The 26,068-nt window shown below is 41.5% G+C and overlaps 1 protein-coding gene across 1 annotated transcript in view; it reads left to right on the top strand.

Moving 5' to 3' along the window:
* LOC143283547 (uncharacterized) overlaps positions 1-26,068 on the top strand; it is a 150,337-nt gene that overhangs the window by 102,519 nt on the left and 21,750 nt on the right. The window contains exons 15-18 of the mRNA XM_076589791.1: positions 7,771-7,923; positions 12,011-12,104; positions 16,073-16,164; positions 24,726-24,795. Of these exons, the coding sequence (XP_076445906.1) occupies positions 7,771-7,923; positions 12,011-12,104; positions 16,073-16,164; positions 24,726-24,795 (409 nt within the window). The remainder of the gene's footprint in view (positions 1-7,770; positions 7,924-12,010; positions 12,105-16,072; positions 16,165-24,725; positions 24,796-26,068) is intronic.

Genomic DNA, 26,068 nt, shown 5'->3' with positions numbered 1-26,068 from the left:
GTCCATAACAACAAAGTGGAGAAAAGACAATGCACAGAAATATTTTGGCTCAAAATTGGCCAAGAGCATATGTGATCCCAGCTTCTGTCACAGTCATTGAGGTCATGCCCCAGTTAATAATAATAATAATGTACATTTATATAGCGCCCTTTCTCTTAAGAGCTCAGGGCGCTTTACATGAAAGAAAAATATTACAAGTTTCATAAAACATTCATGACCACTCCTCCCCCCCCCTCCCCCCACTCTCCCTTTCCCACTCTACATACATCCAAAGTGAGCATACATGGGTGGTTTTGGAGAACAAGGAAGCTGAGAGTACTTATAGATAGGTTTTAAAAAGATGAGTTTTTAGTGATGAGCGAAAAGCAGAAATAGAATCAGATGCACGGATATGATGAGGAAGGAAAAAGATGAGGTTTTAGTGATGAGCGAAAAGCAGAAATAGAATCAGATGCACGGATATGATGAGAAAGGTTGTTCCAAATGTGAGGAGCAGCAAAGAATAAAGAACGTTCACCATAAGTTCTTGTATTGACACAAGGAAGTTTCAAAAGGTAACAGTCAGAGGAAGAGTGGAGATTTCTTGCGGGAGTGTAAACACTGATAAGGTCAGAAAGATATGTAGATCCTGCGGAGTGGAAAGCAGAATAGCAGAGACCAGCAACTTTGTATTTAATAATTCTCGCTTCAGTGGGGAGCCAGTGTAGAGTGTGGAGGTGAGGAGAAATGTGATCAGTATGTGGGACTCTGAGAGTCAGACAGGAGCATTGTTTTGAAGTTTTTGAATTCGCTGAAGAATATTATATGGACAGCCTATGAGAAGAGAATTGCAGTAGTCAATTCGTGACAGCACAAAAACAGTAATAAGAGTTTTAGTAGTTCCAACAGAAAGGTACTGATGGATAGAGTTGATGTGACGAAGTTCACAATTGACTATGCGTATCAGATTCACTACCTGAGCATGCATGCTGAGGTTTGAGTCAAGAATGACTCCAAGGATCCTTGCTGATTTAGAAAACTGAAATGTGGCACCACCAACCACAATAGAGGCAGGAAAAGAAGTAGATGTGGACAAACTTGCAGAAGAAATAATCATAGATTCAGTTTTGTCGTCATTCAACTTTAGTTTGTTGAATGTCATCCAGGATTTACCATTGAGAATACAATCCTGCATTGACGGAATCAGACTGTGTACTTGGTTTGGTTCTGCAGACTTTTGTAGCTGAGCATCATCAGCAAAAGAGTGGTGAAGAACGGAATGGCCAGAAATGACATAAGAAAGAGGAGCAGTGTACAAACAGAACGGGGCCCAGGACAAAGCCTTGTGGCACACCATAGGAAGTCAGGGTTGGATCAGACTTAAAGTTACTAACAGAGACAATCTGGAAGCGGTTGGATAGGTATGAAGAAAACCAACTCAGAACTGTTGAGTGAATCCAAAAAACATGTTTAATTACACATACTTAACCATGACCCACTAGTGCAAACTCCAGCAGGGGTCTGATTCCTGCCCTGTGCAAACTACTACCTGCCTATGTGGAGAAAACAAAAGTAGCTACAGCTGATAACCTCCCAAAGTAGCCCAAAAACATATTGAAGTCTGGAAAGGAGTATGCTGTGTCAAACGCAGCCGACAGATCAAGCAAAGTTAACACAGATAGTTTACCTTCATCAATAGACAGTAACAGGTCATTAACTACTTTCAACAAAGCAGTTTCAGTGCTATTGGCAGATCTATATGCTGACTGAAAAGAAGAGAACAGGTTGTTTAATGCTATATGGTCTGAAAGTTGGGAGAGAACAACTTTTTCAATAATTTTGGACACAAAAGCAAGGTTGGAAACAGGGCGAAAACTTTTGAGGTCATTGTGATCCAGAGTGGCTTTCTTTAGCAGGGGCTTAACAAGTGCAGTTTTGTATACATCAGGGAAGACACCAGAAATTAAACATTCATTTATAATTTTTGTAAGTGCAAGCAAAACAACATCCAAACACTCATACAGTAGTGGTGTGGGAAGGGGGTCCAGGTCACATGTTTTTGGAGCAGATTTTCAACACACTAAGTACAGCTGTCTCTGAAACAGGTGTGAAAGCAACAAAAGGAACACCTTGAAAGTCTTTTCCCAAAGGATGTGACAAAACTGACTGTGAATCCAGTTCTTTCCTGAGGTTAGCAATTTTTGAGCAGAAAAAATCTGAAAAGACACTGGGCAGTAATGAAAATGGACAGAAGGAAGCAAGGAAGATTTTGTTCTGCCACAAAGCTTATTTGTAATGCAATATAGTTCTTTGCTTGATTTAGCTTTGGAGATCTTGGTGTTGAAAAACAGTCTTCGCTTTGTGCACAAGAAAAGTAACAAAGTTACAGTGCAGTTATTTTGAAGCATTCACTATCAGTTAGCAATGGTACATCATCATTTGCAGTGAAGAAGAAGCAAGTTTTTTGTTTGTTTGTTTTTCTGAAGTGGTACAAGAAAAATTCTGGCATTGAGGCCTCCTCTCTTGGAAATGTATTTGCTCATTGTGCCTTCTGTGAATCAGGTTTCTTCATTTCCTATTCCATTACCTATAACTTTCATTGTCACTATATAAAAAAGATTATAAATTGCAGAAAGCAGTTTCCAAATTCATGCCATCACAGACTGTCAAGATGGAGGAGGAATCTGACCAAAGCAGAAGTTTTGCTGACAGAACATATCATGAGAACAAATCTCTGCTGTCTACAACTGATGTCCAACAGAGACTGTGAAATTAGTTGTGGGTTTTGTTTTTTGTTTTGTTTGTTTTTTGTTGTTGTTTTTTCAGGCTAAACAATAGCGCAGAATTATTAATGTTGGAGAAACAGGGTGACTGCCATCATGAAATGCATAGCTACAGACGTTAAGATGGACTTGAAGCAGAGGATTTTTGTCTGGTCCCTTTCTGTATAGTTTGACATGAGCAATGAACAGCATAACATGCAGTATCTGTCAGTAATCATGACTGTTGGAGATTCAGGATTTGAGCAGTCTTCAGGGGTTCAGCAAGGTCTGCCAGCTCTCCTGGCTTGACATCTCGCTGTCTACCTTCATGGAGTCTATGCTTCAGGACCAAAAACACAAAAATTTCAAGACTATTACAGGATTTGAATTAAATCATGAAAAAAATGCAATGTCCAATTGGGAAATAAATGTAATTGTAGTTCTGTATGTGTTACCAATTTGAAACTCAGTTGGAATCCACCACAGTTTATAATCCTTGGGCTGTGGTTCACCAATGTCATATATATGTAAAATGGCAGAACTAAAAATAACAGACAAGTACATTGAAACAAAAAAACTATTTTATGTATGGATGAAAAGATATGTTACGCATCTAGGAAGAGTAGCGATTATTTAGTCTAGGAAGAGTAGCAATTATTTAGTCACTTATATTGTCTAAGTTAACATACTTATGGATTATGCTTCCAAACCCACCAGATGACAGTATTGAAAAATTACAAAAAATGTATTTTGATTTTGTATGGGACAAAATAAAGAGATAATGTTAAAAGATCAATGGCAGTGCATAATATTCAAAACGGAGGTGTAGATATTCTACACATTCCATCATTTATAAAATCCCTGAAACTCGTATGGTTGAAGAAAAAAAAAAAGCTGCAGTTAGTACTAAATGCAAAAACACACTGTTAATAGAATGTCCAGAGTCTGGAATGCTATGCGAATAAGACCCAGTAGCACTGAAAGTTAGTGGATGAACAATAAACCCTTTTTGGAAAGATGTATTTCGCAGTAGTTCACAATTTTTTACACCATTGATGTACATAATGAGAAGATATTTTGATGGAACCATTGTTTGGGGGTTAGAAAAATTGTCTGTTATATAAAAGACTGTGTAAAAGAAAATGGAATCTTTTTTTTCTTTTTTTCATGAATTTCAAGATAGAATTAATAACCCAGTTCCAAATATGGAATACTCCAGTTGTGTAAACTCCATAAGAAGCTTCCTAAGAGAAAAGAATATTGCATTAGATAACAATGATCAGGATGGAGTGAATTATTATACAGCTTAATAGTATTATGTTAAAAGCTCCATGGAGAACACATTTCTTTCATGACATCTTTATTGGACAACCAGCACTACCAAATAGTTACAAAAATTGGGAACATTGTTTTGAAAATCAACTGGAATGGTTGAATTTTTTTAAGTGCAAGAAAGACCCCAAAGATAAAATCAAGATTGAAATTAATCATCGTTTCCTTGTGAAAAATTCTATGTTAACTCACTTTGGATGATGTAACACTATAGCGTTCCTGACGTAAGGTAGCGTTCTGGATGACTGAACACTGTAACGGTTTTGACAATAAAAAATTTGTCCACGTTTTCTTCACCGGGTAGCATAAAAATTGCAGCTACACCAGGCATTGCGAACATGTGAAGGGTCGAATGGAAAGTTTGTGAGGTTTCCGTGACTATACACATGCTGGCCAGCACATGACTAGCTAAACAACATACGTATCGAAAATGGCGTTGCAGGCGATACAAGTGGAAATTTTTGGAGCAAACTAGATCACGACAGCAGGTTTTTACTGCTGCTGAAGTGATTGAAATGCTTCAAACTGAAGGTTTCGACATCAAGGATGATGATGAAGACGTTGAATAAAGTATCTGCAGTGAAGAAAGCTACCAGCAAGAAGATACTGACAGTGACTCAGCTTCTGAGGGCTGTGAAGAGAGGGAGGCTGGGCGTACACACGATGTTAGAAGAGGGGTCAGTGGGTCAAGTACGGGGAGTTTCATACAGTTACTTTGTGTTTTGTTTTGTTTTTGTGATTTTTTTCCTAACCCTAACAAATGGGTCGTCTGCAGGGGAAAGTAAGGGAGAAACTGTTCGTCTGGAGTGAGTTAATGAATATGGGATTGTTATCAAATGACAAATGTAATTTTTGTAAAAGCAAAGAAACACAATTCTACATTATCTATTGGAATTTAATCATGTACAATTATTTTTGGCAGGGTTAGTAAGATACTTAAAAGAAAAATGTCCAAATTGTGATAGACTTGGTCTCAACCATATGTTGCTGCTTTTTGGATATGACAATGATAAGACAATAAAACAAAAACTGATGGTTGCTTTCTATATATGTTATTGATAGCCCTTTTTTTCTATACAAATGTGGTATTGATAAAGTAATACCAACACTACAAATATTAATAAAAGATCTTAAAAAGACATATGAAATTGACAAGCATGTTTTTTAAATAACTATGGAATATAATAGATTTTGTGCAGAAATGGGCACTATACATATGCGTAGTATAAGATTAAGGTGTGTGTGTGTGTGTGTGGTGTGTTTGTGTGTGTGTGTGTGTGTGTCTGTCTGTCTGCATGTGCATATGTGCACGCACTCCATTGAGTAGTGCTTCTTGTGTCTGTAAGAAGCACACAATGCATACATGCCTCTGTGTGTATGTGTGTGTGAATATATGCGTTTATTTATGTGAATGATTGGGTTTTGGTATGTATGTTTTTTGGTTGATGGTTGTGTGTGTCTGAGATTGCAAATAGTGTTGAATGTGCATTATTTGTGTGTGTGTGTGTGTGTGTGTGTGTGTGTGCATTTACTCAAGCGTGAATGAGTGCACACATTCACTGAACTTGGCCTATTTTTATTCTTATTTTATGTCAGTCATTTGCCTTCTACTTAATTATCTTGTCATTGTCTTTTAATGTATTGACTTATTTGTTGTTTTGTTTAATTATTTCATTCCTTTCTCACATACTCTTACATACACGTGTGCACACACACACACACACACACACACAAAGGGGGGGTTGGTTGGAGGTGGGAGGAGCTGACAAGAGTTGTTCATGCTTTGCAGAATATTACATTATTGTTCATCGTATATTCTAACATGGATTTAAAGCAGTTTGAAAAGGGAATGTAATGTAAAAAGAAAAAGCCAGAAAAATCTTGAGTCCTCAGATCACAATGATCATACAATATATAAATCAGCCATCAGATCAAAGCAGAACCATTTTAGTTTAATATCTTGTTTTTGTTTTGTTTTTTAATTAAGAAATATTCTGCCCTAAAATGCTATTTCTAACAACTTTCTCTTACCATTTGTTGCAACAATTTGGCATTCTTTTGTCTAGTGTCAAGACATCATATGGCTGAGTATCTTTATTCTGTGAACATGTCATCAGGACAATTGTTTGCAAATCCACATTATTTGGCATACTCCTTAACTGACATTTATTGGAGACCAGAATTTGAAATTCATGTTGTTTTTAGTATTGAATTCATCAAATGTACAGAAATCTCCCTGGTCTTTTTTTCTTCTTTTTTTTCTTTAATATGCATTGCAACAGATTTTGTTCTGTATCGAACTTTTATCAGTACATTATAACCCCATGCACATTTTTTGCCATTTTCATTTTTTTGTGACAGTGGTGACTGTGACATTTGATTATGACTCTATACAGGCTGATAATGTGTTTTACAAGGAAAGAGATTTTCTTTTTTTTTTTTGGGGGGGGGGGGGGGGGGGTATGTAAATACATGTATGTATTTTTTGTAAAATTTCAATTGAATTCACAGAAAAAAAAAATAATTGGAACTGTTGTGAAGTTATTTTTTTGGCTTAGTTGACATTTGACAATAGTTGTGGACACAAGTTGGGCACACAGTCAAATATCACGTTAGAAAGGGAGGCCTCACCTTCCATCTTAAACTTAACAGCATGCATGTGCATGATGTTACTGTATGTTTGTATGTCATAATGTCATTGTCACCACTGTCACCTTTCCTGGCATGGGAATGCTTCTGCATGCGTTGAAACTTATTTTGTGTGGAATCAAAAGTTGCATACACACACACGCACACACGTGCGCACACACACACACACACACACACATATATATATATATATATATATATATATGTGTGTGTGTGTGTGTATGTGTGTCTGGGTCTGTTGGAAGTTGTGTGCTTTTATGTGTTGTGTGGGGCCAGGGTTCATTTGTTTATCAGTTGACAATTGGGCCATCATGTCTGTGAGACTGGAAACTGTTGCATGTGCACTGTGCATTTATGTGTCTGTGCGTGTGCCTACATGTTTGTGTGTGTGTGTGTGTGCTTTTGCATGTTTGTGCTGGTATGTGCGCATGTGTGGGTGTGCACAGGTTCATTCAACATGGTCCATTTTCTTTCATGTTTTTTTTTCCGCAATCTTTTGAATTCAGTGTTTCTTATGCTTCACTAAGTTTAAATGTATTTACCATAAATTGTGACATACTTGGTGACAGGTGACAATTACATGACCTTTTACACTTGGAGAGACAAAATGATATACAGGTTATAGTGCATGGTTGTGTGGCCTGCCAAGTTTCATTATCCTAGAGGTTCATTTACATATGCAGTATGTTATGAATTGTGCATACTCATTTGAGAATAAAACAACAGAAAGAATATACAAAAATTAGGGTGAGTTTCATTTTAGAGAATTCAAATGCAAATGTTAAATAGTATTTACTTTTAGCCCTCCTTCCTTTTTTGCCCACAGGTGCTTTTGACTATGCAATGGGGAACAAGCTCTGTTGGAAACTAGTTTATTTATTTTCATAAGTTCTGTAGTCAGAAAACACTCTATCTTTTTTTCTTTAGACAGGAATGTTTGGGATGAGATACTTTATAATTTCATTTTTTCCTTCATTTGTTAGAAATATTCTTGACATGTCTGTTGAGGGGTTCTCAGTTGTTAGTTGCCCAACTTGTGCTGTGGCAGGTCTGGGAAGGCAGAGGGGCTCTGCCCTTGCCACTCCCTGTCCTCCAGCAGAGAGCAGGCCGGGCAACAGGGAGCTGTTCCAGGCCCTTACCAAGATCAACACTGATCTGTCCTCAGTGCTGGCAGCCGTTCATGCTGACAAGGAGAACCAGGGTAAAGTGGTCTGTAGGAATGCAATGAGGATGTGTTGTGTGTCTTGTGAGAATTGATGGCGATGGTGACAGGCTGCTGGGCAAGACAGCCCCTTCTGGGAGAAAGAGGTTCACTGCTCACAAGTCCTCTATTTCTGCTGTTGATGGTAAAATACAGGATGTGGCCTTCTGGAAATGTTAGGGGACATGATGGATGATATTAGTTGATGACCAGTCAGCTGAGCTCATTTTGAAATGGAAACATTTAAGGGATAAACATGTCAGACTAGTAATCAGACCAATAATGGCACCATCTCAAAACCAATGATGCAGAGATTTCTTCTGAATAGGGCAGAGTCTTTCTGAGCCTTTCCCAAAACAGGAAACTGACGAAACAGGCTAGTTACCCACATGTGTCCAGAAGAGACGGATGGGGGTGTTGGTGACAAGTCACAAAACTTTGAACCATGTGTTTTCTGTGTGTGTGTGTGTGGAAATGTGTATGGGAGTGTGTGTGTGTTCAGTGTGTTTGTCTGTCTGTCTGTGTCTGTGTTACACTGCTTGTGTGTGACACCGTGTGTGAGTTTATATAGGTATGTAAGTGGAAGGTTTGGCCAGGGTATCTTTGTGTGCTGATAGAGGATGGGACCTGGGTGTCTGTAATTAGTCAACCAATGCATACACTTTTCGTTTGTGTTTTTATGTGGCTTTTTGTATTTGTCAGAATTATGGCAGAGGGGTGTGTATGCACATGTATGTGAATGTGTATGTGGATTGTGAGACCCGGGTGTTAGAGCAGTTGCACAAACATATACAAGTGCCGTGTGCATTATTCCTTAACCCTTTTGCTGCAGGGGAAGTAAGATTTTAGTGAAATGTATTTTGCCAGGTTTTTGCACAAGAAACAGGTATATATATATATATATATATATATATTTTTTTTTTTTTTTTTTTTTTTTTTTTTTTTTTTTAATTCTATGGGCTTTGTTACTGGATAGAGACCCATGAAAAAAAAATTTCCTGAAAGGTAATCAAATAAAGAATACAAAACACATAATGTTTTCTAATTTTGTATTTTTTATAATTGTATTTTTCCAAAGACTTGTTTTGAAATCAGTGTTTTGAGTCATTTGCACAGTAATATTTTTTTGACAAATGGATTAAAACTGTGCACACAAATTATACTAGAACAACTACAATAAAAAGAGATATATACATGATTGAGTGTGACTGCTTCAAGTGATAACAACATAAATGTGTTAGGCCAATCCTTTCAGTCAAATCAGTTTTCATGCCCATTAGTAAAGTCAGACCCAACAACTGTTTCATTTCAAACACATTTGTATCTTTTATGCTGACAGTCTGGAGTATTTTTTTCTTCCTGCCTGGATTTGCCTGTACCTGTTGAAGTATCTGCTGTACATACAAATTGGTTTCCGCAAAGTTCTGATTTAGATATCAACAATAAGAGAGAAAGTGTCAATGCAGTCTGTGTTGTGTGGGTCTTATATCAGTTCACTGTCACCAGTAAAGTCAGCAATAAAAGGCTGGATGTTGTTTGATGGCCCCACACTGACTCCCTCAAACACAGTAAGGCCACGCCCCCGCGGCCCTCTTCTTCCCCCTCTTTGACACGGTATACTTTGTCCAGTTACCTTCAGACCCCTCACCCTCTTTCTACCTCTACACCTTGCCTGCATTGGTTCAGTGCCAAGAATGTTGCTCCCACTGTGTACTGCTGCTATTTCGATCAGTGACACTGTCAGTCATGTGGGCAGAGTCTACTTTGTAGAGCATCACTCAACTGTTCGATCTTGCCAATCTCTTCATTGCTCCCATTATTTTCTATTTAATCATCCAATTTTTTTTTCACTGTCTTCTTCTTCAAGTTGATGCTTCAGTTCTTTCTGAGTATCAGCAGCTAAAGAAAGCAATTTTGGTTGTATTGGTGAACCTCAGATGGCACAGCTTGAGCTGAGTGTCACCATTTTTGATTGGAAAACTGCCCATGTTACACCGGTGTTCAAGAAAGGAGAGCAGTACAACCCGGCAAACTACAGACCAGTCTCTCTGACAAGCGTATGCTGTAAAGTGCTGGAGCACATCCTGACCAACACCATCATGAACCGTCTCGAACATCATGGCATCCTCTGCAACCAACAGCACAGCTTCCGCATGAGAAGATCTTGCGAGACCCAACTCCTTGACTTCACCAACGAGCTGTTTGAGAACATGGAGAGCGTGAAACAGACTGACATCTTGGTGTTGGACTTTGCCAAAGCCTTCGATAGGGTCAACCATAGCATCCTGACTCACAAGCTCAGCTACTACGGTGTTCAAGGAGAGATCAACACCTGGGTGGCCAACTTCCTGAGAGACAGAAAGCAGGCGGTGGTCATCAGCAGAGAGCATTCTGGCTTTGTCCTGGTCAGGTCCAGAGTCCCACAAGGCTCCGTTTTGGGGCCTTGTCTGTTCCTGATCTATATAAATGATCTGCCCGACATCCTGACTACGAGGTCATGCCTGTTCGCGGACAACACGGCGATCTACAACATGGTCACTTCTCCAGCAGCCCAGGCCCATCTACAACAAGACCTCAACCAACTTGCTGTGTGGGAAAAGAGATGGGACATGGCCTTTCATCCTGGAAAGTGCACCACTCTGACTGTGACCCACAGCAGGAACCCCCTCCACTTTGACTACTGTCTGTACGGCCATATCCTGGAGACCATCACCAGTGCTAAGTATCTAGGCGTCACCATCTGCAGTGATCTTAGCTTGGACACGCACATCAACCACCTGTGCAACAAAGCCAACAAGACTCTAGGCTTCCTGCGACGTAACATCAAAGTCAGCTCCAGGATGATCAAGAAAATGGCCTACATGTCCTTTGTGCGACCCATCCGGGAGTACACCAGCAGCATCTGGGATCCACACACTGAGCAGAACATCAGCAAGTGTGAAGCGGTGCAGCGCATGGCAGCCCATTTCGTGATGAGGCGCTAACACAACACCTCTAGCCCCACCACCATGCTTGAAGAACTGAAGTGGCCCAACCTCCAGGACAGATGACGTACAGCATGCCTATCCATGCTGTAGAAGATCCACAACGACCTGGTCAGCACAGAAGGCATTAAAGCCAGCCTGCCATGATCAGCAGTTCACTATTCCACAGTGCAGAACGCAGTACAGACAGCAGGCATTCCTTCCCCGTACCATCAAGGACTGGAATGATCTACCCCAGGACATCGTAGAGGCCAAGACCATTGACACCTTCATGTCAAGGGCCTCCTGTCTCCATTAAAAGTCACGCCCAGGTTTTTTTGTTGTTGTTTTTTTGTTTTGTTTTTTTGCGAGTGCGGACCCCTTGCTTAAGTGACAGAATAATCAACTAGATGATTGTGGTCGCTGCCAAGAAAGGGAGAAGAGAAGCAAGTCAAAACACAGCCAGTAACCCAGCCAAATTGTTCAAATACAGGACTACCTCTTGACATTGATGGGGTTTCTAGCTGTTGATAGAATTTAGAAAAGATTCCCCAAGCTAAAGTTACCGGTGTTTTTGTCAACAAACTCAGTGAAAACCAGTCAGGATATTTCAATGATGAGATAACTTGTCACTATGAAAGCAAAGCCTACACAGCTGTGTTGAAAATTTATCTTGTCATACAGGCAGCCTAGAGGTTAATATGTTGTGCCTTGTGTGAGGTTTATGCATGTGCATGTGTGTTTGTTTGTATGTGCACTTAAGTCTGCTGAGTGATGCTCAGTGTGTCTGTTAGATGTACATAATGTATGATGCCAGTGTCATTGAGGATGTGTGTCCATGTGAACATATTCATTTGTATGTAGATAGAGGATGGAACCAGGGTGTTAATAGAGGGTGTCTATGAGACTGCAAATTGGTGCATGTGTGTTGTGTGTATGTGTGTGTGTGTGTGTTGAGTCTATGAGAAGGTCATGCATCTGCTTCCTTAAAAAAAGATTTAAGCAGAAGTGTTGAGTATATGTATTAGTCCACATGCTTTGAAGCCTCCTTGAGACTCAACTTGAAACTTTGACTGATGACTGATATCCATATCATTCACACAGTTTTGTGCTTGTGTTGACAGGCCAGCAGTACCAGTGTGCTCCCATCTATGTGCCATCACTGTCCCCCATGCTGGGCACAGGAGATGACAGTCGCCCCCTCACTGCTCCCAGCTAGTGAGTCATCTTTGTACTACATTGGCCTGGCCTGTTTTGGATATGTCCATATCAACACAATCTGTCACAACAGTCACTGTTAGTGCAACAACTAAATGTAATGTTGTAATCATTATCTTTTTAGAGTATACTTTCTGAATCTCAGATGTAACGGGCAGTGTATTTTTAGAATTCCATCCATATAATGGAATGTTGGCTTAGAGGCAACACATCCGTCTAGGAAGCGAGAGAATCTCAGTGCACTGGTTCGAATCCCACAGTCACCAGTATTTTCTCACCCTCCACTAGGCCTTGAGTGGTGGTCTGGATGCTAGTCATTTGGATGAGACAATAAACCCAGATCCCATGTGCATCATGCACTTAGCGCATGTAAAAGAACCCAAGACAACAAAAAGGTTGTCCCTGGCAAAATTCTTCAGAAAAATCCACTTCGATGGGAAACAAATAAAATTGCAGGCAGAAAAAATGCAAAAAAAATGGTTGGCACTGTCAGTGTAGCGACACGTTCTCTTTGGGGAGAGCAGTGCAAATTTCGCACAGGATCTGTTGTGACAAAAAGAGTAATACAATACTAATAATAACTTTTCCTCCTTGCTTTTTGTTCACACACACATTAACATAGCACTTAACACACACACTCTCTCTCTCTCTCTCTCTCTAAATATTACAGAGATTCTTGTCTGTTCAAACCAAGTTTGTTGATGTCATGCACAAAACCTGATGTTATAATCTCTGTTTTTGTACAAGGCTTTGAGAGTTAGAGATATAGCTGTTTCATTGTTTTGTTTTCATTGTTTATTTATTGATTGATTGTTTATTTATCCTCAAATTGTGTTTATTGTTCAAGTACCCCTTCATGAGGGGCTATGGCCAAAATGAATAAACTATTCACTCATTCCCTCTCTCTCTCTCTCTCTCTCTCTCTCTCTCTCTCTTCTCTCTCTCTAGTGACTTTAACACTTTGGCCACCATTGTCACCTTTCGGCACCCACCCGGGAGAGCACCGATGTCACCGAAAGGTGACCAGATCAGGGTAGGTCATTCACAAACCTACCACGCTTATTTTGGGGAGGTTTGAAAGGCCATATTCTGTGCATGTGACCAGGGGAATCCCCTTCTATCGATTGACGCCATCTTTTCAGTGCTGCTGCAAGTTTTTGAGTGATTTTATTATAGTTTTATCTGCAACTCCGATCTTTTCATTTTCCAAAATGGCTGCATCGACAAGCAGACAATGCTACTTCACAACTGAGCAAGTTATTGAGCAACTGAGACTGCAGCCAGGCCAGCAGAATGAAGATTCGGGCGAAAAATACCCATATGATGATGAAGTTTCATTGTTTGAGGGGGAGGAGTGATAGTGATGGTGACTGAGCACCGAGCCAAGTACCAAGTCGCGAGCGTACGGGGCGTGGTCAGACGAGTGGAGCACGTGTTCCTGCTATGGCCACCACATCGGCAGCTGTGAGTGACAGTCATAGTGAAGGGGAAGAGTGTGTTGCTCAAGTGGCAGTGTCTGTGTCACGTCGGAGACCAACAACACAGCATAGCTGTGGGTCAAGCTTGACTACACGCCATCAACCAGGAGGGAGGGGGCGTGGTGCCAAGCCCTGATTTGTTTGTGGGAGTTGTACCACATGGATGATCCCTGTCCTGCAGAATGGCTTCTAAATTTTACTAAGAAAACGGGTAAGAGCTCTGTGTGTGTGTGAGTGTGTGTGTGTGTGTGTGTGCTCGCACATGTGTGTCACTGAGAGTGTGTGTGACTAAGATTAGGTTGCACTTATTTTTTATATGGACAGATCAGAGGTGCACTGTTCATTCACTGGTAGCACTTATAAAATTATGTGTGCATTGTACCAGACAAGTGTAGGACATTGAAGAGCAAAAGCAGTATGTTTATTCACCACACAAATATTTCATGTCAGGTTTTTTTCTTGTGAAGAAGATTATGGAGTGTAAAACAATGCCTGTGTAAAAATCTGTTTTTGCTATTTGTGCACTTGTTTATGAGTATGATATATATTATTTGCAGAATTTATCATCAGCTGATAATAAATCAGCTGTTATATAATTGTTACTGATTGTATTTTTACTTACTTTTTTTGCTCATGTGTTTCAGGTGGCCTTGTTGACACTGGCAACTTCTGTCCAGTGGACTTCTTTATGCTTTTCTTCCCAGAATCAGCATTCCAACTCATGGCTGACCAGTCTAATCTGTATGCAGAGGAGCTGCTGTCAGGCATCACTGAACTCGGTCAACATTCAAGGCTGAATGCTGCCAAAGACGTCACTGTCCCAGAGATGAAGGCATACACAGCACTTCAGATCATGATGGGGCTGTGTTGTAAGCCTGAAACTGAGGACTACTGGCAGACATACTGGCTGCTCAAACTGCCATTTGGAACCATAATGTGCAAGAAGCCAATGTGTCCCACTCTGTGCTTTGAACTGTATCATACTGTGGAGGACTACAGGAAAGCAGCAGCAACCAAAATTCACTGTCTCCAACAGTGAACAGTACAGACCTGTATGCATATATATATATAGATATATAGATAGATAGATAGATAGATAGATTTTTTTTTTTTTTTTTTTTTTTTTTTAATAACCTCCATTCATTTATTTTCTGACTTAAGTAATATTTCAGTTCATCAGATAGTTGTAAAGTGTATATATAGTTCCACAACAGTAAGATATTTCAAGTGAGGACACTGTGAAACCTTCAAGTGAAGTGACAGAAATCATCATTTTTCTACAAAATCGCAAGTTCATTTTGTGTGTTTCCCATGGATTATATTCTGGATTACACCATTACGTGGGAAATATAGTTGTGCTGGACTTCAGTTGGTGAGTTTGCTTTGTTTTCAACCGCATTGCAGTGATGTATATGTTGTACCTGTCTTTGTTTATGTCTGTGATGTGTCGAAGTGTAACATTATTATTGAAACAAAAACCAACAACATAATAATTAACACAAAAATCAAAATATTTCACTTGTACCAGCATCATTTATTGCTCCAAGACACAAAAATTCCATCATTCCTCCTACTTAAAAAACAACAACAAAACAGGAAGTCATTTGGTTCAAAAACAAAAAAGTCATAGTAATTTGAAATCGGTAGGTGTAATTTCTTGCTCTTTCTAAAATCAGCTGGCGCCAGGGAGTGTTGCACTCCAGACTCACTGGCGGTGAAAGGGTTAATGCTCACACCCAGTTTTTTTAAAAGAATTGTGGCCATTTGACTACCAGCAGGCTTGATTGATGTTGATTCCTGTTTATATTTACTTAGCAACAGACAAGTCACTTGTATTCCTGATATACAAAGTTAGAGGCCTACAACTATAGATCTAACCTGCATATCACATGCACTTGCACCCAACACTACGTGGAAAATGGAAGATGATTTATTAGGGTCAGTTCATGTCCCCATAAAATTTTCCACAAACAATGGCATCTAAGAAGAAAATACGCCACAAGACAAGCTTCCAAAAATGATTATAAAGAAATTAACTGGGCCTGTTTTTTTTCAAAATACAAAAAACTGATTTACCAAATACAAATAACATACATGACTTGTATGTCAAATGCAGATAACATTTCAAGTTTAAAACTTAATCTTACAAAAGCAGGAAAACATTGTAGTAATGTCTGGAAGGCTAATTGTGAAAAACCTGTTGATGAAAAGAAGAAAAATATATGATATATGTGAAGATCAAGTCACCTAAAATTCATTGAGACGTGAAAACTGCCAAAAAATCAGAAAAAGCCAAAGACCAATATTGGTCAGTGTTTTGCACATGCTGAATTCACAACCACAAAGGTATACAAAAGATTTGGGATAAATTTGAAATAATGAAAAATGGATATCAAAAAAGTTTATCCAGTAAAAATAGAAAAGTGGGATGTGGTGGAGTGGACTGATTTTGTAGTGATTTAATAGAATGGACTGATTTTCTGTTTGCAGCACTGCTCCTCTTATCCCAGCTGTTGACTACTCCACTTTGGTGTTGACTGCTGAACAGTCTCTGGAAAGAAAATGGCACAAGTATTTTGGAAGTATGGCACTTGGTGAATGTGGTTGTGTGTGCTGTTTTTTTGTGTGTGGTGTGTATAATGATTTGAGAACATGTATGCTCTAATGTTGTGTGAATGTAGGAGGGGGTAGAAGAGTGTTTTGAAGGGTTAAGTATTGTGTGCTTATGAATAAGTATTTGCACATAACTGTTACTTTGAGATTTTCGTAAATGAATGTTGGCTTAATGATGAGTTTATCTGATGCACAGGGTATATGTACTATGGCTGAGTTGTCTATAGAGTGTATAAATTGCAGCAAAGCTGCCTCAAGGGTGTATGTTCTATTGCCAAGTTGACATGACAAAACGAGACAAATCCTGAATGAATGAGGGTAATAGATAAACAAATATATGCTTTCTTCACACTCAGCCTTCACCTAACCTGTTTGCTGCCTACATGACAGGTTGAATTTATCATTGAGCTTTAGTGGATTTTCTTTCAGCCAGAAATAGAAATAGTAACATAATTCTTATCAAACCCAGAAGTAGAGTATATTGAAAAAACAGGAACAAACACGAACAGTCCTAATATGGTCATATGGCATGATTTGTTGCTCTAAGCATTGACCAGCTGCCAGCACAATCAGCAAATGAAGCAAAGCACATATGTAGCAGATGACAGTGAGCAACCCATGTCCTGTTTCAAGCAAGCAAAACCTATTGTGATGACCCAGATTATACCACAGACATTGTTTGTTCTGAGTTTCACAAATAGTGACACAGCATGGGGTAAAATGATGAAAGACAGTGTGCATCATTGGGGCATGGGAGGGGTTGTCATGGGAGTGGGAACTGGAAAGAAAAAAGGCCATTAATTTTGCAGCCAGAAGAAGAAGGGAGTGGAGTGGGAGAGAAGGAAGAGGGGTGGTCAGGGATTTTGATGACAGTACACTTTTTTTTTTCCAAAATGTGGGCAGTCTTGATAGCTTTGATTGTTATTCTAGTTCAGTTACAAACACCTCAGATACCAGGACTTCATTTGGCATGTTTTCTTTGTTTGCATGCTTCTTAGTGTTGTTATTTTGACTTTCCAGTTTTGTTGAACATTACATATAGCAAGAAACATAAAATCACATAGCTAAAATATACTTCTTTGCTCAGCCAGCTCATAATCATGATCTGTACTTTAAAAAGTACTTTCAGTAGAAAGTAGGACATATGGTATGTATACCTTTCACAAAAAAGCTAGCCTGTAGAACTGTTTTGTTAAACCCTTCAGTGCCATGCATTATTTTGCCCATTTGCCTAGCAGTTTTATTGAAAATGGTAATGATTGACGACAAATTATAGCACTTCAACTACTTCAAGAAAGTATCCATAACCTATACTTTTCTGAAAAGAAAATGAACAGACTATCACTCTCATTCTGATTCTTTGAGTTTATTTTACACTCAGGTTAGCAATAAGTGAACCATAAATGTGAGACAGACAAATTTTAGATATTTTCTGAATATATGTTATAGATTGTCAGTAAAAGCAGCTGAGATAAACAAAGAAAATAATGAAAAAGTCCCAATACCTTATGTATACATAGAGTTCTAAATCATAATCCAAACTTTTGGTATTTTGCACAAACTCTATCTCTCATATGCACTCATCTGCACACACACACACACACACACACACACACACAGACACACATGTTCTTCAACTGCTGCACCTGCCTGTGTCACGCCCACTCTTCATGTTCACGTTTAAACAGTATCAAAGAAGTTAACAGTGACCCATTTGGAATGCAGTGCAGACAAGTGAATACTGTTCATAACTCACCTGCATATGATAGCTTATCCCCTTGTTTGGTGCATGCATGCTTTGCTGATCCAAGTTGGTCAAGTGTTCACATGACGCACAAATTTGTTCCACACACTTCATCACTCTCCCCACCTCCTCCCCACACACACCCACCCCCACACCCTCCCAGCCCTAAGTAAGTGGATGTTTTGTCTTTGAGTTCAACTGTTTGTCAGCCACAGGACTATACATATAAGTTATTGATACTTGGCCTCCTGCACTGCTTTCTATCCTCCACTTGCAACATCTAGCTCGACAACTATCCCTTTCCATCCCCCTCTCTGCAAATTGTCACCCCCACCTTCCTTTTCATCAAACAAACCATCTGATAAGAGTTTATCACAGCATTAACTGAACTTATCATCACAACAACTTGGGTGACAAAATCTCTAAGTTTTTTTGCAACAAGCATCTGTTTCAGGCCACTTAGGCTAAGTTGTGATTGTTGTTTTGAAAGTGTCTGAATTTCTAATATGTATACAACTAATAACATCCTGGAATGACCAAACAAAGTCTAATTAGGTTTTGGTCCTCATGAATAATTAAAGCAGACATGTCAACCATTCGCACTGGTGTGTAATGGAAAGCCTCAATCTAAAAATACATGTAGGAAATTTCCTGTTATGACAAGCACAGATTTATCTGTCATGGGGCATTTTGAAGCCCTTCAGAACTTAACATGAGGCACTGAAGAGGATGATTTATTTAAATGCCCATTTTCACTGAAAAAAAATCCTTTCCAGAGGTCCTGCAGCAAGAGGTACGAGAGTAGATCAAAATGTTCTCTGCTTAACCTGGAGGGAAGCAAGGCACTAACTGTAAAACATGAGCACAGCTATAAATTTGAATCTCATAAATGTCATTCACAAATTTACAAATATCTGTTTATTTTTTGTTTACGGGTGAGGGTCTTTGAAAGTTGCCAAGGGTAGCGAAAAAGCAGAAATGGACAAAAATGAAGCCATTGCGGTAATCAAATATTTGCTTGAAAAAGCCACGACACCCAAGACCATCCATGAAGACATGGTAAAGACACTTGGTGATGACTCCCCTTCTTATTCAAGAATCAAGAAGTGGGCTGCCGACTTCAAGCGGAGCAGGGAGAGTGCAGAAAATTACCCACAGTCTGGCTGCCCCAAATCCTCGGCCACTGATGATCAAATGAAAGCCATTCACCTGATACAAATAGCACATGTGCTATAGTTCAGTCAGTGTCAGGTCAGGGGCATAGCCCTTGCTACTGTTACTGTGTAACCCAGTACTACCTGCCGCATGTGAAGTCTCCCAACGACGGACCAGGTGGAGGAGGAAACCTTTCCCAATGGCTGTGAAGGTGGAAGAGGATGACCAAAGGGCAGGGGGAGCTCTTGTCCTTGGCTGGAAGTCCTCCTAGGAGACGGAACTCTGAAGAAAAACCTGCCCCTGCTGAGGCCGTTATACACATGGCAGTATCTGCACCTGTGGGACTCTGAGCATCAGTAGGCGAGAGAGTGGGGAAAGGACTGCACAACTCTTCTTCACTAAAAAAAAAAAGTCACCTGTGCTGGTCAGGCAACCAGGCTAATGTCGGAACGACGAGCCAGCCCTTCACCACCCAGCTTTCCCAAGCCCTGCGGCGATGGAGAAGTGGTAACAGGGACAGGCAGAGGATGCTGCTGGCAGTTCCTAGTCACAACTCTGCACGCAGGCGGCTTTGGGGTGATGGTCGTCTGCTGTAGACTGGGGCATATGCGGCATCCATATCCTCCCACAGCATCAGAGCAGTAGCGGTCGAAAACAACAGAAGAAAAGAACCAGGAGTCATGCGCTGACTCTGGGTGCCTGGAATGTTTGCACCCTTTTGGACAGAGACGACAGACCAGAAAGGCACACAACGCTCATTGCTAGAATGCTTGATCACTACCAGGTGGACATAGCAGCCCTGAGCGAAACCAGGTTTGCCGGTAAAACCCAGCTGGAGGAAGTTGGAGGGGGCTACACATTCTACTGCATTGGGAAGCCAGATGGCACCCTAAGAAACCTCAGGTGTGGGCTTTGCCATACAAACCAAACTTGCACAACAGCTTGATAGCCTTCCACGTGGGATAAACGATAGGCTGATGACCCTGCGTCTGAAGCTGTCCAAGGATTGCTTCTCCACAGTCATCAGCTTCTATGCCCCAATGATGACCAACTCTGATTACATCAAAGAAGCTTTCTATGAGGAGCTCAGCCGCACCATTTCAGCGGTTGACAGAAAGGACAGGCTGATCATCCTTGGGGATTTCAATGCCTACATCGGCGTGGACTTCTTCTCGTGGACAAAAGTCCTAGGACAGCATGGCACTGGCAAGTGCAGCTCCAATGGACTGCTTTTGCTCTCTCTCTGCGCGCAGCATGGACTGACCATCACCAACACCCTCTTCCAACAAGTGGACAAGTACAAGAACACATGGATGCACACCCGCTCCAAGCAGTGGCACATGCTGGATTGTGTGATTGTCCGGCAGACGAACAGAGGTGATGTTTCCATTACATGCTGCATGAGAGGAGCAGTCTGTTGGTCGGACCATCGCCTTGTACGCAGTAAGATGAACATCAGACTTGCACGCAATCTCCAGCCAGCCAGGCAGAAACCCCATAGGAAGCTGAACATCCACCGCCTCCCTATCACCAAGGACGTGTTCCAGCAGCAAATCCAAGCAGCTCTCCAAGAAATTCCTGCATCGACTGATGTAGAAGAGGTATGGAGCACCTTTAGAGATGCTGTGTACACAGCAGCAGACACGCTCGGCCTTGTACAGAGGAGCCACAGAGACTGGTTTGACGAGAACAGCTCTGGAATCTCCAAGCTCCTGAAAACACTGCATATACAGCATCAGGATCACATTTCTGATAAAGACTGCCAGAGGAAGAAGAACCAGTACTTAAAAACCAAGCAACTCGTACAGAAGAGGTTGCATGAGATGAAGAACACCTGGTGGGAGAGAAAGTCCAAAGAGCTTCAGTCCACTGCTGATGTTCACGACATGAAGACCTTCCATGACGGTCTGTGAGCTGTGTATGGGCCAAGAGTCACAGGATCAACCCCTATCCGAGCCTTGGACCAGACCACCCTCCTGACAGACAAGAAAGACATCCTTGCCCGCTGAGCAAAGCACTTCAACACCCTCCTCAGCAGGGACTCGTCCATATCTGACAAGGTATTTGCAGCCCTCCCACAGCTACCAGACAATGACTCGCTAGCTGCCCCTCCCACCAAGGCGAGACCAGGAAGGCCCTGAAGCTGACAAGTCAGGAAAAGCACCAGGAGCGGATGGAATCCTGGAATCCAGGCTGACATCTACAAGTATGGAGGTGAGGTGCTGACAGACAAACTGACTGCCCTGTTCCAGTCTATCTGGGAGAGAGGGGAGGTCCCCTAGGATTTCAAGGGTGCTTCAATTGTCCACATTTACAAACGGGAGACAAAACATCCTGCGATAACCACCGTGGAATCAATCTCCTCTGGATCGCCGGCAAGATCTTCGCCCGCATCATACTGAACAGACTGGTTGACCATGTCTCCAACACAGTCATCCCTGAAGCACAGTGCAGCTTCCGCTCAGGCAGGGGAACATGTGACATGGTGTTTGCTGTACGCCAGATGCAAGAGAAGAGCCGTGAGCAGAACAAGGAGCTCCACATGGTCTTTGTAGACCTGACTAAGGCCTTCGACACGGTGAACTGCCGTGGTCTGTGGAAGATCCTCTTAAAGTTCAGCTGCCCAGAGAGCCTAATCCAGCTGTTTGCATCATTCCACAATGGCATGCAGGCCAGAGTACAGGAAAATACTGACATGTTGGATCCGTTCCCTGTGGTAAATAGAGTGAAGCAGGGCTGCATCCTGGCACCCACACTGTTCTCCATTCTCTTCTCTGCCATGCTGATTGACACCTTCCAAGACTGTGACCGGGGCATCTACATTCAGTTTCGCACAAATGGCAAACTTTTCAACTTGCGGCAACTCCACGCTAGGTCCAGGGTATTTGAGGCACTGTTGAGAGAGTTCCTCTTCGCTGATGACTGCGCGCTTGCTGCACACACCCATGAGGACATGCAGTTCATTATAGACGGGTTCTCAACCTCGTGCATTTGCTTTGGACACACCATCAGCCTCAGCAAGACCGAGTCCATGTACTAACCAGCTAGCTCACAGAACGCTAGTGCCTTCCCCCCACCAGCAATCAAGATCGATGACATAGGGATCAAGTCAGTCGACAAGTTTTGCTACCTGGGCAGCACCCTATGCAGCAGCGGAGTCCTTGATGCAGAAGTGACACTGCGCATCGCCAAGGCCAGCTCCACCTTTGGCAGACTCAACAACAGGCTGTGGAACAACAAAGGCATCAGGCTCGGCACCAAGATGAAAACCTACGGAGCTGTTGTGCTGACCACCTTGTTGTACTGCTGTGAAACATAGACAAGGTATCGCCATCACATTCAACAACTTGAGCAGTTCCACCAGAGATGCATACGAAAGATTCTCGGCATAAAGTGGCAAGACAGGGTCTCCAGCCTCGGTCCTAGAGAGGAGCGGCCTGCCCAGCATCGAAAGCCTGCTGTTCCAGTGCCAGCTACGCTGGACAGGACCCGTTGTCCGCATGACAGACAGCAGGATCCCGAAGATGCTGCTGTATGGCCAACTGAAGGAAGGCCACCGTGAACTTGGAAGACCCTGCAAGCGCTTCAAGGACACCTTGAAGACAAACCTCAAAGCCTGTGACATAGATATCGCTTCCTGGGAAACTGATGCCCTTGACCGCTCTCACTGGAGGATGCTGTGCTCTAGTGGCATAAAGACGTTTGAAAACAAGAGAACGCTGGCCATTAAGGAGAAGCATGAGCGAAGGAAGCAGGGCTCAACTTCTGGAGACGTTTTCCATTGCAACACCTGTGGGAAGTGCTGCGCATCCAGAATCAGCCTCTTCTCCCATATGAGGACACACACCGACAGATAGGCCTTCCTGCCTACTCATCCGTCAGTCCGACGGGAGACTCCATCATAGTTCAGTGCAGACATTTTTGACTGACATCTTAGGAATGAATAAGCTGTCTGCAAGATGGGTTCCCAGAATGCTGAAGCCAGATCAGCTGACCAGACTTGAAATTTCAAGGGATCTTCTTGTTCATTTCCTGTCTGACAGCCAGCTAATTTCTTTCTGGGAATTGTGACCAAAATGAAACATGGGTTCACCACCACTTGGAGCCTGAATCAAAAAAAAAAAGCAAGCAATGGAAGCACCTTGGTTCTCCCCTGCCAAGATATTCAAACAGATGGCATCTGTTGGAAAGGTCATGGCCTCTGTTTTCTGGGGTTGCGAGGGAATCATCATGATTGACTACCTGCAAAAGGGTCGCACCATCATAGGATACTGCTGTGCCACAGAACTGCACCAGCTGACAGAAGCCATAAAAAATATATGAAAAAGAGAAACTGCAAGGAAAGTTCCAAGCAGGGGCCCTTTTGCTGCAGGACAACATATCAATTCACACTGCGCAAGTGGCAGTGGCTGAGGCTGCCAGCTGTGATTTTCAACTTTTGCCCCATCCCCTTTACTCACCAGACCTGGCTCCATCTGACTTCTTCCTGTTCCCCAAACTGAAATCCCACATTCATGGGCACCATTTTGGAAGTGGTGATGTAGTATTTCATGCTGTTGAGGCATTTTTGGAAGTGCAAGATGCAGCCTTCTTCCACACAGCAGTGCTTGAACACTGCTGGACAAAGTGCATTGTAGTCAGGGAGACTGTATTGAAAAGTAGGAAAGAGTCAAGTTTGTTCAGCCAAGCTTTCTTGGTGAGGCCAAGAACTGTTTAATCTACCCTCATGTTTCCCAGGCAGTGAACAGGTTAAAGGACTGAAGTGAAAGAAGCAATTCATGAATAAAAGGAAAAAACAATGAAAACACATGTATCACTGAGTCAAACTTGTATGTTTTGAGTGGTGTGTAGAAGCTAAGTTTTTTGTTGAATGTATTTTCCAAAACTGCAGACAAATAATTGTTCATTTAAGAGTACATTTGCTGTAGCCAACTTGTGTTTAGTGTTTTTGCACCACCTTAGGGATACCAGGAGCTCTTTGAGTATAAAAAGTTTCTCCAACTTTTGAAATTCTGTGCTTGAAATTTCCTTTTATCTATACTTTTTTTCTGGCTTTTCCCTTTTCTTTCTGTCACTTCTTCCTTTCTAATATTCTGCCTTGCTGGTCCATTCACCTTTATTCTTTCTTGAAAGCCTTGTGTATTTATTGTCTTTTTCTGGGCTTGGTAACTAGGCATTTAACTTTTTTCTTCTTTTTTTGTGTGCCTAGGACATGTAATGTGTGAAATGGTAATTTTTGGTTTTGTATGCCTTTATTATATGAATAATTTTGTTTATAACGCTGAATTATGTTTATGTTTAGTTTGTTTTTCTCTGATGAAAAATGTATGCAGAGGTCAGTGTCAGAGGCATGTCCTTTGTTAAGTTGCATGAATGTGATTGTGATTTGGTCTTTTCTAGGTGTTATTTTGTTGTTGGGTTTTCAGGTGCTATGGAACTGATAGCCTGTATGGGTTATGAGTAACAAAGATGAGTGTTTTCATTGTTCATTGTGGCCAGATTGTCTACAGAGTATTTGCTTTGGTCAGATAAATGCTGAATAGTATAATACTATTGCTAGATTGTTTTGTGAGTGTGTTATACAAAGTTACTTGTAGAGTGTATTGCTAAAGCCAGTTTGTGCATTTGCAGACCGAAGACCACCCATCTCCAAAAGTCCCCTTGTACCTGTGGCACCCAGCTATGGTCCAACAAATGTTAGGTAGGTTCTTTCTTTAATTTAGCATCTTTTCACTTTGAGTGATGTTAGACGTGTGTGTGTGGGAGTGTGTGTGTGTGTGTGTGTGTGTGTGTGTGTGTGAGATCTGGGGTTGGAGATGGTGGTTAAAGGGGGATATACAGAAGAAAAGAAAAAAAAGAAGGAAGAACTAGAACAATGGAATCAACAATTCGCAAATGTCTGTGTAACAGCAATTAACACCATAAAAACACCAATAAAGAAAAAATTGATTAAGTTCAATATCGGAAGATCGCATCACAGAAACACTCCTGTTGGACTATGTAACAGGGATTCAGCAATTTCAGTCAACAGTAACTGGTTGGACATTATTTCTTTTATGTTTTTTTCTGAAAGTGTTCTAACTTTACAAGACTTTGGGAGTAACCTGACAATCGTTTGACACTGAAACAAAATATGATTTCATGTGATCTGTTTACCACAAACACAATAAACGTTTTTGCTAGACTTTGTCTTGAAAGCGTCTCATCTTATTCGAGACACCAGAGAGGTAACCTCTATGATAGAAGGATGGTAAATCCATCAATTTGTTTCATGTAATTTCAGTTATAAACCCATTTTCTTTTGGATATGAAATCCCGTCATCAGTTCTAGCTTGACATCTGCACCATATTGAAAATTTGAGGTCTGCAACATTCTGAAACTGACTGTTTGATAACTATTTCAAAAGTATTCTCTATTCTTGGAGCACCCTTTTTTGCTGCTCTGTCAGCAATTTCATTTCCTTTTATACCAATATGAGAGGGTACCCAGCAAAATTCAGTAGTTGTGCCTTTGGCTGATAGAATGTGCAATAAATAGTGTATTTCAAAAATAAGATCTGGTCGAGTTTTTATGTGTGTGGTTCGTCCGTCGGGATCGACGAGGACCATCTAGACATCCTGGGGGTGGGTGGGTTGGGCTCTGTGGGTGCCAGATGACTGATCACGCCAATCCGCGCCCGGAAGGTTCTGACGCAATGTGGACAGGGGATGGTGGTGGATGTTGGGGACCTGCTGGCACTGCTTTTCCTGGCCTGTCTGCGTTGCTCTGCTGCAGCGATTCTGTTGGCCTCACAGGATTTGGCGCACTTTGGTCTGTCCATTGCATTCAGCTCCCATGTGTCGTGGCTGATGTTGAAGGCCTTCAGAGAAGCTTTCAGAGTGTCTTTGAAGCGCTTCTTTTGGCCTCCATGGGAGCGCTTGCCATGTTGGAGTTCGCCGTACAGCAGTTTCTTGGGGAGCCAGCGGTCTGGCAT

This window comes from Babylonia areolata, chromosome 6, assembly GCF_041734735.1.
Source record: "Babylonia areolata isolate BAREFJ2019XMU chromosome 6, ASM4173473v1, whole genome shotgun sequence".
In the NCBI taxonomy this organism is placed as follows: domain Eukaryota; kingdom Metazoa; phylum Mollusca; class Gastropoda; order Neogastropoda; family Buccinidae; genus Babylonia; species Babylonia areolata.
The sequence above is the reverse complement of the archived record's forward strand: the minus strand, read 5'-3'. Positions and strand labels throughout refer to the sequence as shown.